General features: G+C 37.0%; 1 protein-coding gene across 1 annotated transcript in view; it reads right to left on the bottom strand.

The window, feature by feature from the left end:
• Window positions 1-4,500: 4,500 nt before the first annotated feature.
• LOC133524030 (BMP and activin membrane-bound inhibitor homolog) overlaps window positions 4,501-18,554 on the bottom strand; it is a 111,121-nt gene continuing 97,067 nt past the window's right edge. Inside the window, exons 3-5 of the mRNA XM_061859804.1 lie at window positions 14,004-14,161; window positions 8,848-9,019; window positions 4,501-8,203 (exon numbers count right to left, since the gene is read on the bottom strand). Of these exons, the coding sequence (XP_061715788.1) occupies window positions 8,023-8,203; window positions 8,848-9,019; window positions 14,004-14,161 (511 nt within the window). The 3' untranslated portion in view covers window positions 4,501-8,022. The remainder of the gene's footprint in view (window positions 8,204-8,847; window positions 9,020-14,003; window positions 14,162-18,554) is intronic.

The raw sequence follows: 18,554 nt of genomic DNA, 5'->3' as shown, positions 1-18,554 counted from the left end.
AAGAACTCAGTTAACACTGATAACACTTTTCTAAATAAACACGCTAAAAGCAAATCATACATTTATATCCCAACCCTTATCTATTACGAAAATCTAACATATTATAAATATTTAGCAATAACATTCATATTTTTAAATTTATGACACCACTTTGAGGTCTCTCAAACATTATTTTAAAAGATAAGTTGTAATGCAACGTAATAAAGTTTAAAATTGTGTAAATTTTGATTGGCGTCGTTGATGTGATATAGATGCATATTTATTGAGTATTTCCTTTAGATAATCGATAAGAAATATAATGGTTCTTGTGAAGTATTTTTATGTTTCCTGTTTCTGTTGTCCACGGGAATACAAATACAAATAACATTGGCAGGAAAGTTTTTTGAATTTCGATCGCTCTATTTCGTGTTATACCTTTAATAATATCTCCACTACATTTAAATTATATTATATAATTGAAAACGAGTGGTCAATATCTCTGATTCCCAATTTCAATCGCTCGAATTAAAAAAAAAAACATTTTACCGTTTTTACGAAACCTAGCGCTCGAAATTCAGAAATTGCTTCCCAGTTATTTTATATGTGTAGTTATTAAATACAAATCATAACCGGAGTTTGTGGCATATCTAAATATAAGTTATTACACTTATAATAAATGGGGCAAGAATATTAATATTTAATTAGTTGGTCAATTATTACAGATGCTGCAACAACCATTACACGTAGATGGACTGATATACATCTTAATCGTTTAGGATTTAAGATGAAGTCATAAAACACGTTAGTTACTAATTATGACATCAATATATTTATGTATTTGCATAAAATATTTCAATTTATTTATTAATATTGGTCACGTTGCTATTAGGTACAATATTCATTTTGTTATAGTTTTTTAGGGTTCCGTACCTCAAATGGAAAAAAACATTACGGCAAAATGTGGTACGTGTAAATTGTACTATTCATTTTCAATACAAAATATGTGCCCAATAGGGCGTGCAGTCCCGGGACCGGTTCCTAGTTTTTCATTCGGGATTCCCGGTTCTCCCGGTTCTTTATGCTGAGCTGAATTATTTTTATATATTTTGTTTGACATCATTTAACTGTGAATCTTGCAACTAACTTTAATAATAATGAAAAGGAATCGTAGGAATAATTAAGAATTTTTTATAGAATAAAAAACAGTTTTAGGAATAATACACTTAAATCAGTCTTTATAGTTACTTTAATCAGTCTTAATTGATTAATCAGTTAACAGTGTCATTGATCATAACCGTAATGTTATGAATCATGTGTAGTAAGTAATACTTACAAACACCATAATATTTTAAACATTATTATCATGTTCACAATATCATAATTATCATAATATTGTAATTAAAAAAAAAAATTGTGCAAAGTTATACAAATTTTAATATCTCAACCTGACTATTTATGTAAGATGTCGTCGAATTTACTTGACGTAACGCTAATCATTATTTTAATTTTAAATGTGATCTTAAATAATATAAATCAGTCTAATTATAATATCTCAATATTTTTTCTATTTCAAATGTGATTAACTTAAGATAATTGTAACATTGCAGTAATATAATAATCAACACACTTAAAACAAATACAGTTCTTTTTTTTAACAAAAACATAATCACCTCACAAATAAATAATTTAACATAAAGAACTTATCAAATACCTAATCTAATCATTGGCTTAAGAACGGATGGAACTGGAGATCAATAACAATTAGACACAAGAATGTGATTTATAGTTTTAAACATAAACATTGAAGTTTAAGTCTTGTGTATATAACATTTATTAAACTCTGAGTAAAAAGTAATCAATATTACGGAAACTTAAACGTAAAATTAACAAATTATAATCAGGTATTTCAGGTCATTATCTAACATTTGAATCTTACAAAATAATAAACTTTTGCAAAATTACACTTACAAGTTTAAAATCAAAATCTGACTAGTTATGTTTACTTGCATCTCTTTTCTTGATAATATGTCCGAAGAAAACTAATGGCGTCTATGGTACGGTCACCTAGAGATGTTCGCAATCGATTGCATATATATGCGACGCTGCCGGACTTGCCAGTGCGTTAATTTTACTGATAATATAAATGTTTATTTGATGTTATGGCGGGAACCGGGAGAACCGGGACTCGGTGCTCAGTACCGGTTCTTTGGATTCCAAATAAATCCCGGGATTTCCCGGGAAATCGAGAACCGGTATTTCCCGGGAGGACGCCCTAGTGCCCAACCATGTGTTGTGGTTGTGGTTCGTGTGAAACAACCCTAAAAGCGTAATTTCATCTGCTATATAATCTTCCCCAGGGTTACGAAAACGTACAGCATTTTCATAACCCAACGGAAAATTACTAGACCGCGGGCCAGGAGCATATTTCGTCAGTCATCGCCTCCCAGCTGATACTGTGTTAAATGATAGTTTAGATGCTGTTTTGAATTTAAGAAAACCTGTCAGCCGGTTGTATCGCGGTGGAAGGACCGTCAGCTGTAAAATGAATATGTTAAAATACGCGCCTTACTACTTTATGTCCGCAAAGTATGCGTAATGTGTAAATTGCGTAATCCGTTCATGGCGTTTCACCTGATGAAATGCTACATGCCAAGTTTCATGATTTGTTAATTATTGCTACCATAAAAAGGTAAAGCGCTTATTTTTTACTTCTTCATGCGACCACCTGGTGTTCTTACCATCGCGATATCACCGGCTGACGTTTTTTTAACTAACAATAGCATCTTTGATGACATTTTTTTACGCGTTTCAGTGGCTGCAATTCCTCAATCCACCAACGGAGCGGCAGCTGACGTCTACGTACATAACCGTTAACCACTATACGAGTTTGTGCCCGGGAGGCGATTGGTCATGGAAATCTGTTCCTGGCTCGCGGTCTATACGTAGGTACATTTTTTGTCACAAAGTGAGATTTCGTACTTATTCTGGCCAAAATGAGCTTTTCAAACGTACCAAATGTCATTAAAATCTGTCGAAAATAAAAATCAGCTCGTTATTTTTTTTTTGTTTGCGGTATTAAATAACCGCTACTGTGTTTTTATAATAAGAAAGAAAGTACATTGACAATTCAGAAATTCGTGTTTGTTTGTATTGACCGTAGAGATTAATAGACTTTCTACGTTTCTAAAAAGTAATTTTCGTTTACTTCACATGAAAATATGGCAGAGAACTTTGCATACTCGTAGATTTAAATAATCATAAATTAACTGTCATAGCTTTGTTCAAAAAATCAAAATCTCTTAGGAGTTAGACCAAGGCAAGTTGGCAGCGTATTGATAGCCCAGACTGCGCAAGTGTTATTTTAAACGACAAGCTTCTATGAAATTACGTTTAAATAGCACTTGCACAGTCTGGGCTATCAAAATCGCTGCCAACTTAGCTTGGTCTAACTATTAAAGTTGCCAAACCGCGGTATAAAACCTAATATAGAAAATAAAGTTTCAGAAAAGTAGGCTCTGCCCACGTTAACTTTGCCCAAATTTGGCAGTAACAATGTGTGGCCAGATCATAGATTTTGATAATTAAATGATATGCCATCTTAGAATTGATCACTTCATGACAATGATTAGATTAGGTTTGGTTGCTGTGGCTAAACGACCATTTCATAATATTGCCACATCATGAAATTATTAATTCTCTAAGAACTGGCCTTGGCAGCACAAGGCCCTATTGCCATAATTATTCGGAACCGATACGGGAAAATGGGGTCGTAACGACGTTACAGGGGGAGGGGGTTTCCAAATACGTATTCACATAGCTGAGGAAACAAGGTGGTTAAACAGAGATGATTGTGACCATTATACAGATATTCTGCAGCGGTGATGCAAAATAATGAACGCCTATTAGATACCTGCCGCGAAACTCCGATCGGTTACCAGATCGTGCACCGCAAGTGGACCTGGATCGGTCACACTCTTAGAAGGGATCCCGACCACATCCCTAGGCAAGCCCTAGAATGGACCCCGCAAGGCAATAGAGGATCAGGCCGTCCCAAACAGTCCTGGCGGCGCTCAGTGGCATCCGAGTTGACAGCAATCGGGCTATCATGGCCTGAGGCGCAGCACGCAGCCCAAGACAGAACGAGATGACGGCGCACTGTGGACGCCCTCTGCCCCACCTAGGGGACGTAGGACTTTAAGTCAAGTAAGTTAATGCAAAATGTGGGACGCGATACTTAGATACGGTGACAGTACGTATGGCAACCCTGAGCTCCATACTTGACGTAGCACTTGGCATGAAATCCTAGCGTGGTCTGACTTTAGAAGCTGTGTTATAATTTAATTTACTAGCTGAACTATTAATACTGTTCTATATGAAATTAACAGGTTAAATCTGCCTATTGTCGGCACGTTCTCATACCAAGGTTATGGTGGTTTAACACCAGTAACCATAACCCCCGACGTTTTATGCATTTTAGGCTATCATTTTCTGTCTTAGGAATATATAAATGAAACCACAGAATCCAGTAATAAAATAATTTCTTTTTTATTAACTTTACACAATTCATTATAATTATTATATTTACATAAGATCGTAGGCTTACGGAGTATTATAATTGCACCTACATAATGTATGACTACAGTTACAGTAAGGCACCTTGGGAAGCATCTGGTATTATTCTGTGTATGGTCGAAGAAATATCACACGTTTAAATGGACCTAACTCAACAATATTCGGACAAAACGTAACCTTAAACTGATATGAATACGGTTGAAAATGGATTAACATCGAAATAGGTCACTCTGTTATTACAACCGAATAATACACACATATGTACAGACAAGGTATTAAATATACACACGGATAGTGCTAAATATATGTATACACTGCCTTAAATTATAGGCATTAAGGTCGTGTATACATATTTTTGGCACTTTGTCCGTGTCGATATTTAATACCTTGACTGTACTAAAGCCAGTCTAACAACTTTTTCAATAGAATATCTCCTTTTTTAAATTCCTATTTTTTATATTTGCCGCTTTTTTTCTAATGACGGAAATGGTTTGACAGACTATAATTACAATTTAACCCGCAAAAAAACAAATTTGATTTTAATAGTTATTTTATTTATTTAACAGTTTCCTGTTTGAATGTCATACATTTTTTATCTATACAAGCCAATATTTTTTTTACCCTTCGGTTTGGAACAATTTTTTTTTTTAAATGTCACTGTATTGACCGTCGCCAATGTGGCAAGAGTGTTATATTATTTTTATAATTGTGTCATGTGTTAAAATAATCCTTAAAAAAATCACAAACATCAATTTTATTTACAATTAAATATGCACAATAATTCTTAAAAATATAAATTTAAATTCACACTGGACTTAAATAATGTGTGCTTTTAAACCTAAAAGGTATTGCATTTATTCGACCACAAGCAAAATCCATCGGGAGTTAATTTATAGTATAAAATCGCATATCAATGCAAAAATCAGATAAATAAAGACTAGCAAACTCCAAATGGATTTAACTCTCAGAAACACCTTACATAATTCATTGTGATTATAATATAGGTAACAGGTAACAACTTAACATATACTATATTTACACATTATACAATACAGTCATGTACATGGGAAAGGAAATGCATGCAAAAGTATGTATACAATGTAGGTCTAAGAATATTTTTTCGACTATATATATGGGAAAAACTAGATAAGAATATAAATCAATTTACGGAAATATTTAAATAAAACTAAAAAATTGGTTTGAACAATATTCCTTGAATTTAAATGATGTCAATAAGATCAATTTTCATTTGTATATAGATCTTAAAGCAAAATATATGACATATACAGGTATATTTACCTTTTTTTTATACTACGTCGATGGCAAACAAGCATACGGCCCGCCTGATGGTAAGCAGTCTCCGTAGCCTATGTACTCCTGCAACTCCAGACTCTCTGTTAGAAGTTATTAAAATATTTCCGAAAATCAAACCAGAAATTGAATTGCATTGAACATGTAGATTGTCTATTATCGATAACCGAATACATACTTCACGCTTTACATATATCTTAAGGAAAGTCAGTCGATAATACATAAGAACCATCTGGCCAGTCAGTACATAAGAAAGATAAGATTTCAACATTTACTTTGACGTAAGAATAGTAAGTAAAGCGGAGTTAGAAGTTAGAAATGGCAAATAATCGAAACAAATATGACAGATTTTATTAGAATAACGTATAACCTTAAAGTTTTACGATGGTTGTTTTCATTGTAATATTAATAATTAACATTAACTTTGACTATTGATTGATATAAATAAAAGATTTAAGTATATAATATGTAGATAAAATCATGATTGTCCACAAAAAGTGTGATATTACGAAGAAATGAAAGTAAATTGGTTTGCCATTTCTATTAAACTACACTTTACCTAAATATCGTATAAATGGGGCATACTTATTTTTTTTAAATAAAATTATAATATATTTTAAAATGGCAAAATGCCACAACGCGAGGAAGAAGATAATATAGGTACTCGTATTTTAAAATTTACTAAAGTATTAATAAATTAAAGAAAACAGTATCTAAACTACATTATCAAGCCTTAAAATAGATAAAACAACTTATGGAAATGTACCAAGAAATTATAATCCAAATAAATAAGTAAAAATCTAAGAATCAGTGACTAACAGGCCTGGATGGTTCAATTAAACCTAAAAAGGGTACATATACACTATATTAAAGGAACACAAAGCGCATATATAAACGATACAAGATATATACACAATTGTTTTGGTATGTCATCGGGCCACGCTGTCACTGACAAGAGAAGTGTATACATTTTTTTGAGATCAATTTGTGTGGATAGGAAATCGTTCCTGCAACCCTAGATTTGAAGATGATTTGATATGAATATTAAGATATACAGGTGCTTGTAAATTAGTCAATGTGTCTTACAGGTACCAAATGCCCTTTGCAATTTTATTCATCTTTAAATCAGAACACATGCTTCTCCGTGTACCGAAAGGGATTTAAACGCTGTAGTCGCCATTGCTCTTATGTTGGCGAGACAATATTAGTAAAACATTTTTTTTTATCAAGTAGAAGAGTCTATGAGCGATACTACGAATATTTATATTAAAGGAAAAATGGAAAATTGTACACCTCCGGCAAGACTCGAACTTGCGAGCATTGGAAGTAGCGATAGCGATTGTACCGGTGTTCCAATAGTCGCAAGTTCGAGTCTTGCCGGAGGTGCACATTTTTCCATTTTACTTTTAATATAAAAAAATATTAGGAAAAGCAGTGGACTAAGCATCGAAACAGTTATTTACATTGGCTGATTAAAGAAAAACGAAGTATTTAAGATAAACATTTCCACATCCACTCAGACCATAATCCAATACAACAGCGCGACCCAGAGATGGGCTCCTCTTATTCCATAAATCCGACACTTCAGATTATGACCTTTATGACCTTGTAAGCACTTGCAATTTATAAAAGGAACCACTCCTACCGTTGCTTTTTTTTTAAACAACCTGGCTGGGCAACATACACTCGTAGTCAACCATAGTGGCAGCCGGGGTCGTAAAGCTCACACATTTTTACGGTTTTGATATCCCGAAAATATGACAGTTCGATTATTTATGCACATTGCACACTAAAGAAAAGTTTTTATGGAAAATTACACAATTCGATTATTTAAATTTGTCCAACCGATCTGACATTTTAGTGCAAAACTGGTACAAAACAAGATTAGGGTGTAAATCAGCCAATCGAAATATCAGTAAGTATCTAAGACATAAACAACAGCTTAATAAGGGTGCGAGACACTAATATGCCCCGATAGCCAGTTCAGTGGAGGGTTCTCCAAACTACAACTCGCGAACTTATCAGTCCGCCCCGCAAAATTGCGTACAATACGGCCCGCAAAAGCGGAGACCTGGCCATGGCACTCAGCGCAAAAAGTTAGAAGAGCCCTTTAGTGCGTACGGTCTCGTTCCTAAGGACAGGTGTACGGACATCGGCAGCCTACCGCTGTATATCACAGAGGGGCGCGGCGGGGCCGTCCCGCAGCATGGCGCGCTCCACGGCCACGAGGCGGCCCCCGCCCGGCGCCAGCAGCAGCGGCGCGCCCCCGCCCGCGCCCGCGCCCACCCACACCTTCTTCACGTCCTCCGAGGGCTGCGCCAGCGGGCACGAGTAGCCGCCTCTGAAAGGTGATAATGCAATGTTACTTTACATATACCGGAAATATGACAATTCGATTGCTTCAAGAGAGGAGAGGGGCGTAATAAAGAGATTATAATGGGCATTCAGCAGTGGGCGAATGCCGGCTACATAAAACATGACTTCTTGTTAAATTTAGTTACTTTTACGAAGAAAAAGTCGCAGGCAAAGGTTACTATTTTATTCCAAGATACTTACTTCATGATTCTAAACTATGATCGGTAAGTGTTTACGGATAAGGTAACCAAACATTTCTGAACATTACTAGCTTTCTTAGTTAATCTAGAAATAACAGAATGCATGAAGCTGACGCGAATTTAAATGTTCTTATTTAATTGACGATTAGCGCTCCTGCAAGGTTTATTAAACAATTGAAGCGGAAGGTTGCGTGCTAGCGTACCGTGCCCTTCAATAAAATATTCATCGCTGAGATCGAATTTCGTCGATTTATAGGTACCTGAGTTTCCTACCCGCATGTAAGAAGGCATCCGCCTTCAGCAAACGCACGGCCAATTCCCCCAGCAGGAACAAGATGATGGCGTAACAAACTGAACCACACTTCGCTTGTGTAGCTGGCGCCGCAGTCACTGACTATTGTTTTGTCTTCAGAACTAGATTTATAGGTACCTGAGCTTCCTATCCGCATGTAGCAAGGCATCCGCCTTGAGTAACCGCACGGCCACCGCCACCAGCAGGAACAGAATGATGGCGCCACACACTGGTACTGCTATGGTGGCCGCTTTGAACCACACTTCGCTGTTGTAGCTGGCGCCGCAGTCGCTGGCTATTGTGTTGCCTTCTGGAATGAAAGACAGATTCGGTTAATTGATACATTCTTAATTAGTCAGGGATAATTTCAACAAGTCTAATTCAAGCTTTCCATACCTATATTATATCATAATGTTATGCAATAACCAACAATAAGGACTATGTTCTTAACTTATGCTACACTGCTACACACACACACAGATATACAGGGTAAATGTATATGAGACAATAAGAATTTCTAAACGAAAAATACTAAAGTCTACTCTTTGTTAGGTTAAATCATAACCTATAAAATTCTCGAGTTTTTTTAAAGACGATGTGACGTCGGTTCGCTAATTAACATAAATATAGACTCTAATTATTTTAAAGCATTACTAGAGAAAATCTTGTAGGTATCTACTGAAAAAGATTGGTTAGGTATTTTGAATACCAATCAATGTGTATTTTACCCTACACCAAACACTTGCGCCATAAAGAGCGATTATTGCGCACTTGCGCACGAGTCCGGTGTTCAGCGATAACGAACAAAAGGGATAATGAATAATAGGGGACGATCAAAGCGATTTACAAAGCGCTTTGCAATCGCAAATGAGCACGTGCGATTATCGCTTCAGTTAGCAAATGCAACATCTAATGCGTTTTATAAGTGGACAGAAATACCTATTAATTTTTGAAACAATAGTGTCTGTCGACTCCTTTAAAAATGAGTTTACCAGGACGTGAGTGACCATCGTGAGTGATCGGTAAATACTTATTTTGCCGGCGTTAGGATGTTGGGGTCATCTCAAAGTTTTCGCAATATAAAATCTGTCTGTTGTTGACAGTTTGGATTATCCAATAGTCAAAAAGTGGAACGCGATGCACATGGACAATAGATAGAACGGCTAAATTAGTTATTTAAGTATTAGTTTTAGTTTAATTTAAGGTATTGTAAATGTTGTAATAGCTAAGCTATGGACTGATGTTCGAAATAAATAATAATTATTTGTATCTCCTTGGATTTCACGGGCCTATAAATCCCGGTTATTATTGACAAAACGTAAACGTACACCGCAGAGCTGAAAGAAATCGCACAATGCGTCAAGGAACAACGGAAAGTTCTTTTCTTAAAATTGTCAAATATCAATTTCATACAGCAGACCTCCTGTGTACTTTCTACCTACCAAATATGTGTAATAGCTACCATAACTACGCCTAAACCAAATTACGACACGTATAGTCTACTGTTATAGTATCAGATGAGACATTTCGTTAAAAATCGTCTATCTACGTATCTGCCATGGAATGGAATTTTGGAAGGGTAATACTAAGTATTGCTTCTGATCTACTGTATACCTACTGCAAAACTTGTATACCTAAGCATATTACTATTGTAACTTCCTTATCTAAGACTAATTGCCTATAAATATTTGTTTGAAAACCAGGTCCAAACCGGGTAGTTACTAGCGGAACGTTGTTTCATGTTTTATACCGTGGACCGGATTATTGATCTAATATGGATAGATAATAATTGATCTCGATCTAATATGGTATGATGCGCTACTGTTTCTAATGAGTGTTATGACTTCATTAGTGTTTAATTAAATGCACAATTTACAGGGTGAAGTTGATGGATGTACTGTATGGTACGCGGAAATGCGGGATATGTCGTATGTCTGTCAAAAAAACGAAAACTTGTTAGGTAAGGATACTGACGGGGAGGTGAGGTGACGTTGGTGTTTAAAACTTCATAGTATCGGCGATAAAATTTATAGTCACTTGTGTTATCGACAATTTCCTGCTATTAATTCTTTGCGCAATTGTTCGAAAAACAATCTTTACAATACGACTCAAAATAATTGAATCATACTTAAAACCTAACGTAAGTAGCACTCATGATCAGATAGAAAGTGGACCACGAAAGAACATCTTTAATTACCTATCGTTCGTATCGAACAATGAACGTATCAATTGTCATAAAGAATGCAATTGTCTACACTTATCCGATCGATCTAAAATTCTTTGCTAACCATTTTAAAATCAACTTTGTACGTAAAGCTTTAGATTTCATTTTTCATCGGCGTTAGCTCGTCAGTTCCAAGTAGAACGCTGCTAAGATACGAGATACGACAATTCGCTTACTTTTAAATTCGTCTATAGGATGCGGTTTCTTCGAAAACAGTTGCAAGCATATTGTTACCGTTACGAACGAAAGGTGCTTTATCGATTGTCTATAAGGTCGATTTTCGATTGTTAATTTATGCCTGTATTGCCTTATCGACAAGTAAGGATGTGGTATATTTTGCTTCACATTTTGCCGGGTGATAACGATTCTTGTTATAGGCCCATCCATGCTACTGTTTTATGTGCAGTGCCCTATACTACCGCTACTGTGTTTCTTATGTATACATAGCAGAAGTTGCGAGAACAATAATGACACATAATACCAACATTATATCGGATAGATCATGAAAAATTATGAGTGGCTTGTACGGTAGAATCTTCTCCTGGGTCAAACATGGAAAAGGGAAACAAGACATAGCTGCTGCCATACTTGAAGGTATAATGTGAAAGTATTTCATGGGTAAAGTGTTGGAAAGTTGGATTTGCTGTGTAGGTAACATAATACGGAAACCCAGTCGCTCCCTAACATGCAAGGATGCATCGAATTATCCCATATTTTGGATTCGATGTCGCAATTATAATAATTACACCGAACACAAAAACACGACTTCGGACTGATCGTTCTGTCATTACAGATCAATTATAATTGCCTCAGAATCAATAATTACGATCGGCAGATAATTTGCAAACATTTTAAATTGAAAAATTTAATTGATCTACTTTAAGTAGCAATGTTTATCTTTACCTACATAGTTTGATTGCGATATTTCATAAAACGTACGGTTCATATAAATAAATAGCAAGGCTTTGTTGAAAAAAAAAAGTTTAGGCTCATGTCACTTTGTAACAAACTCAAAATGACCAATAAAGCCAAAAGCACAGAAGCGACAGTACCTCGCGCGCGAGATAGACTACCCGCGTTTTAGAGAAGGAAGGGTATCTAGTCTATCTCGCGGACAAGACACTGTCGCGCCGCTACAGGTACGATAAACGTTTACGAAAAAGGAAAATGTATACTACAAATTACCCCAGAGCGGAACGCCATATATTAATAAAGAGTGAACATATCCACAGTTAACCTATTATGTATAATTGGATATGCTGCTGCAATGTTCTCTACATTTTGTTCAAGACATGTGTCCGTACGACTACATTGTTGAACAATAACGCGGCCAGCTGACTATGAAATTACTAAAACATCCACCCTCTAATTCCATGATACCGCCCCGCATACGCTAATATTAATTACACTCGCTGAGCGCATAGCCACATTCTAACCAGCATAGTCTGACCTGCGATGCACAGAGAGGAGATGTAACCCGATAGCTACAATTTCAATTCCCCCTCTTAAAATGCATTCTGTACCTAAGGTAGACATCCAAATTGCCGTCACTATCCCAGTACAAGTAATCTTTAATAAACTTAAGACTTTGTAAATAAATAGAGGTGGTGCAGGGTATCATCGATCTATACGATATTTGCCAAGAACTAGGACATTTTCCTTATATGTTTACCTGTAATGTTTAATGTAAGTAATTACATATTTTAAGTTTATCTGGTTTGCTTCAATTGATATGTGATTATTTTACTATAAGGCGCCATAAGTAACAAAAAAAAACAATAAAGAAAGGCGGAATAGAAGAAACAAGAACGGAACAAAACGCAATAAGAATTACACTTCGTCTGAAATTACTACTACTAGACACTAAAATCGAGTACAAAATGTTTAGTGAATAGAGCAAGGGGCAATTATGCTAGCATGCGTGTACGCAGGCGTAATTATAGGAAGCCGGGTTTCAATGGTGCCTTGTGTGCCGAGGCGCGCCGCTTGATATTCATTTATTGATATTATTCATGTGGTCAACAACTGCGGACTACTTCAAGTCATAAAAAGGCCAAGTCTTGAAATTATGATTGACTATCATTAAAAAATCCTAATTTTTTTTAGGATTTTGATATTGTGAATGACGAGAGCTGATAAAAGTGGCGAAGTTGAAATCTCTTTTTTGACTAAATATTACAAATAACAATCTGTCTTTGGCTCATAGTTTTATCCGAATAACAAATTACCCAACTAACTGAATACTATAAATCTTCCAAAATCCTAATGAGATTACATAAGAGTTAAGACTTTAATGATCGCATGGAACAAGCATTTAGCTATTACTTTACCCCATCACAAGCTATTCAACCAAAATATTATGACAAAGGATGTACCTATACAGTTATCTATAGAATCTGAACGAAAACAATTCGCGGTTCCAATATATCGGAGAAGTTCCAGTTTCCAAGAACAAAGATATTGTTGTGTTGTGTCTTATGTAAACTGATGAAGTGATGTCTGAGTCAATTGTCGGGTTACGTCATTTGTTATACGGGAGAGATAAAATCTCATTGGTCACAGGATTATGAGCATAAACAACAGATTTTTGGATTTCTGAGGACCCAGAATTCCGCAATAAAGATTTGTAATGTGATCTCTCGATCACGGTCATGTTCTCGGGTAATACATGAATTGAACTCTTATAGTCTCTATAGTATATAGCTTATGTAGTGGAACTGTAAAACATATTTTGTTTCCTGACACTATAGAAATATCAGGGCAAAAAGCAACACCAACCTTTCTTCAGCCAAAATAAATATTTCGTTACATTAGCGATTCCTCATCGATTGCAACTATATTTATAGTTATGGATGTGGATACTGGCTATATGACGCTGTTATTAGACAATGTACGAGACCAATGTAGTTAGACCTGTGTAACGTGAACGCTACCGCTAGATAGTATGCCTAAATTACTGTACCTGCGCGAATCCATAGTTGTACACTTGGCAAGGGACAGAAGCCTACATAGCGATCCTCAAAATTTAGGGAACTCGTGATAAAGAGGCAATGTTCTTGACGATATTTACCTGAGTCATGGGTCAGATTGAGTCTGGCCCGAGCCAGCGGGCTGTCCTCATGGTTACACAGGTCCCTAAAGCAGCACAGTAGCAGCGAATGCTCCCTTGAAGGCGGCCGTATGTCTGCTGACGGTGAGTTCTGGCAACGGGACACTGCTTCTTCGGCCCTGAAAATGAGAAGGTGGATAAATCAATGTTTGTTGTTGTGATGAAACAAAAGTGACCATTCTGGTCGATTTGGGATAACAGTTTGCAAAATCTAATCAACTCACTTGATATTGGCAAAATCATAAAAAGTTTGATGGAAGCCATAATTAAAAGAAGGCATAGATGGATTTAAAATATACAATTTAAAACAAATCAACATTCTCGATTCAACCATGTGCGGGTTCGGGTTCGCGTTGAGTGTTAAAAGTCAGAAAGAAAGTAGCGAAAATGTTTATTAATTGTTATTATATGAATGTTAATGTTATGAATGTTAAATGAATGCCCCCGGCCGCGATGGAACCTAAAGGTACACTAAAAATGGGTTAAAGTAAATTGTTGCTTTACGCGTGTTTTGCTGACAGCGCATGCACGCGCCGCACGAGGCTATAAACGTGTTGAAGGTGCAATGCACCGAACATCTTGCGGGGGGCAAACGATAAGATGAGATGAGAATGTTAAAATAATGATACAAGGTGATTGTACAATCGTTTTAAAACTAGAATGTTATTCATTAAATGATATGTTTCTTAAAATTGGGGAGCTTCCCCTGTCCATATGTTTCGTTCCACTCATCTCGCGTGTATGACATGTTAGCACTCGCGCACTATTTATTTCTCCTTCACTGACACTTTTCGCGCGATTTCGCGCACTAACACTACACTTATCATCCCTAAAGGTTGTGTCACCGGTGCTGGTGCGACGTGCACTGCACGGCGTGGAGGCTGCACTCGCGCTCGCGCTCGCTCGGGGCGGCGGCGGCGGCGGCTGATTCGGTCGGCGTCTCTCGAAAATGTTATCCGATGCTGCTGGTTCCTCTGGATTTGTTGGGTTTGGCGGAGCTCTTAGAAGCCTCCGTTGGCACCGTTTTTTCCGCCAAATTATTATAATTGCCATGATGACCATTGTGATCCAAAGGCAGTATATGGCAGTGTAGTGGTGTACATCATGTATAGAATAGTTGTTTTCGTCAGGTAGTTGACTTTCTTTTAGCGCTTTTATTTTTTCTTGTATGTTTTTATCTTCGTTTCTTTCCATAAAGTTCAAGCTGTTGTTTTCGAATTTTTCGACTGTAATGTTTAATATGTGGTTTATTGGGTCGATTTCCGGTGTAGGTATGTTGTATTTTAAATCTGCTTTACTTTGCATATTCATATGCGTGTGAATTGCAAAGTTATCTGTTTTTACAATGCAATTCTCTTCGATATAAATAATGTTAGCGCGTGTCAATGTTTGTGCTGTAACTCGATCTGTGCATATTGTTCGAAACTGACACCGATCGCAACAAAAATATAAGTAATAATTTGGCTTGGTTAAACTAATCCACTTGTTCTGGCACGCGGCTATGCTTGTTTTGCATTTTAAATTCTCCTTTTCGTCCTTTATACACAAATCCTGGTCGGTGTTCATTTTGTATATAGGGACCTTTAGCGGGCACATATAGGTAAACGTGTCTCGTATGATACAAACTTCGAGATCTTTTTCCTGTAATGGCATGTATATGTCTTTTTGAAGGTTCATTGCTACGTATTTTTCTATGGGGATAATGGATATCATATTTCTGTCTGAGCTATGCGGGACCGGAATAATGTCATAAAGATCGTAACGATCACGAGTTATTAATGGAATGCGAATCTCAAATATCATATATTGGTCAGTCATTCTTGCTTTAACTTTTAATACTTGGTAGATTTTTTGAAGGTTTGTTTGTGTATTGTCGATTGGTAGGGTAAGGTCGCTTAGAAGCTGACCGGATATAATGTTTAATTCTTTTTGTAGTTGCTCGGGGCTAATAATATGTATGTTCATTTTATCATTGTAAATGTTAGTTATGGTCTCTAATAACATGTCTTGAATTGTTTTAAGGTGGTTTAATAAATTATTTGCAGCCATGGCCACGACTGTAAATTGAGATATGCTCTCTGCGGCTGTAATTTCTTTCTCTATTGCAGTGGTGTGGTTTTCTAAAGAAAGTAAATGTTGGTGTATTAATTTGTGTTGCTTTTGTATCGCATCTTTCGTTCTCAGGAGCATGTTATATTCGGCTTCTACGACTGATGTTTGATTTTTCCACATTGTGACGAGGTGTTTTTCGTTTGTTCTGATAAGACTTATATCTTTTTGATATTGTTGAGCGAATCTGTCATCTAAGACTCCGAATAAAGTATTCGCCAGGTTCCCGACACCGTTGACAAATCCCCGTCTCTTGCGTGTCTGCTGTTTCAGCTGATGTCTGGATAATACTTTATTGTAATGTTGCAGCTCATTGTATGAATGCCGTAGTTGTAGAAGGATGACGTCACAGTGTGAAAGGCTTCTTACTTGTTTACAAATAGTTTCCAATTGTTCGTTGTACTTTTTGTATGCGGATACTCCTTCCCAGAAAGGGCTCATGTCGTAGTACGCAATTAGCTTCCAGTCGTCTCTAATTAGCTGCATTGTTCCTAGTTTATCGAAGTACAACCCTTGACCCTCGTTAATAGGTGTCATTCTGACACAATTTCCAGCTGTCAAAAATGTGAGGAAATAAAATAGCATCATCAACATGGTTGCCATGTACCCCCGTTTGGCTGTTTTTTTTGTTTTTGATCGCTTCAGGGAATTTTGTTCGGCTGGTTGATTCTCTGGTTTAGACTTTTCCAGGGGCAAGAGAGATAGTTTTACTATGGGTCTTTTGAGTATTCCCTTTTCTGTTTTTAATGTTACGACTCTCACATATCCGTCTTGACCCACGTGCACGTCGATTACTCGCCCTAGCGCCCATTTTCCTGCCGGCAAATTATCTTCGTGTATGACCACTATATCTCCTATTTCTAGGTTTTTCTGAGGATCGCACCATTTCTGTCTTGCTGTAAGTAGGCTTAAGTACTCAGACCTCCACCTTTTCCAAATGTCACTGAATATTTTTTGTGTCAAATTCCATTTCGTGCGTGCGTCCTCGTATGTTTCCATTATAGTGACTCCTGCTCTACCTTGTAAGAAGTGAGCTGGGGTCAGTGTATTTAGGTCATCAATGTTTTCGGTTAGGGGGCATAGTGGGCGGGAATTTAGACAAGCTTCCAGTTGGGCCAAAACTGTTGCGTACTGTTCGTAAGTAAGTTTTTGTTCACCCACTACCCGTTTTAAATGGTGTTTGAGGCTTCTGACTGCTCTTTCCCAGAGCCCGCCAGCGCTGGGCCAGGACGGGGCATTAAAATGCCACTCGATTTCCATTTCGGCGATTTTTGCTAAGAAGTTATCGTCGAATGTGTTTTGAATTTCATTCCACTGTTGTTTCAAAATGTTGTTCGCGCCTACGAAGTTGGTTCCTTGATCAGAGTATAGATGCTTTGGGGCTCCTTTTCTGGCGGCCATCCTCCTTAGAGCTGCCAGGAATGCTGAGCTTGTTAGTTCTGTTACAAGCTCTAAGTGTACTGCTTTTGTGACCATGCAGATGAAAACGGCAACGTAACCTTTCAACGTTCTGCTTCCACGCGCCTTGCTTGTTTTTATGTCAACAAATCCTGTGTAATCGACTCCGGTGTGAAAAAATGGTTTTGCTTCGTTAACACGGGCGGCAGGAAGATCGCCCATCAGTTGATATTGTTTTTTCCCATCAATTTTTTGGCACTTGACGCATTTTCGAACTTGTTGTTTGACTCTATTGTTTCCGCCCATCACCCAGTACTCTTCTCGCAGCTTGCTTGAAGTGAGCTTGGCACCTCCGTGAAGTGTCATCAGGTGGGCGTGTTCTATGAGTAATGTAGCAAGACGTGATTCCTTGGGAATGATTTTTGGATGTTTCATCTCGTAAGGTAAATGCGCTTCTTCGAGGCGACCTCCAACTCGAAGGATATCGTTGCTGTCTATGAAAGGGTACAATGTGAAAAGTTTGCTTCTTGTTTCAACTTTATTGTGCGTACGTAAGTGTTCAATGTCCTCTCCTAATTCGTTGTTTTGTACACATTTTATTATAGCCAATTTAGCTTTTCTCAACTCCTGTAATGTGAGATAGCTTGGTAAGCGTTGTCGCTTTAAAGTAAATGCCCTCAATATGTAGGCTACGATTCGTGTTACTTTTGTAAAAGAATTATATTTTTCTAATAAATTGTATATGATATCATGTTTGTTATTGTTTTGAGCTATATTCGACGCATATGATTTTTTCTCCTCTTCTGTTGTAGTATATGTTGGTTTTTGAGAACGTTCAAGTTCTGGCTGGAAATCAGCTAACCAAGTCGGCCCTGACCACCATAGAGAGTTGTCTTTTAATTGAGATGCTGTTTGTCCTCTGCTTGCAGCATCCGCGGGATTCTCTTGTGATTTTACATAGCGCCATTGTTCTTCGGGCATCACCTGCTTTATTTGTTGTACGCG

The sequence above is a fragment of the Cydia pomonella genome, chromosome 13, assembly GCF_033807575.1.
Source record: "Cydia pomonella isolate Wapato2018A chromosome 13, ilCydPomo1, whole genome shotgun sequence".
NCBI classification, from domain to species: Eukaryota; Metazoa; Arthropoda; class Insecta; order Lepidoptera; family Tortricidae; genus Cydia; species Cydia pomonella.
The sequence above is the reverse complement of the archived record's forward strand: the minus strand, read 5'-3'. Positions and strand labels throughout refer to the sequence as shown.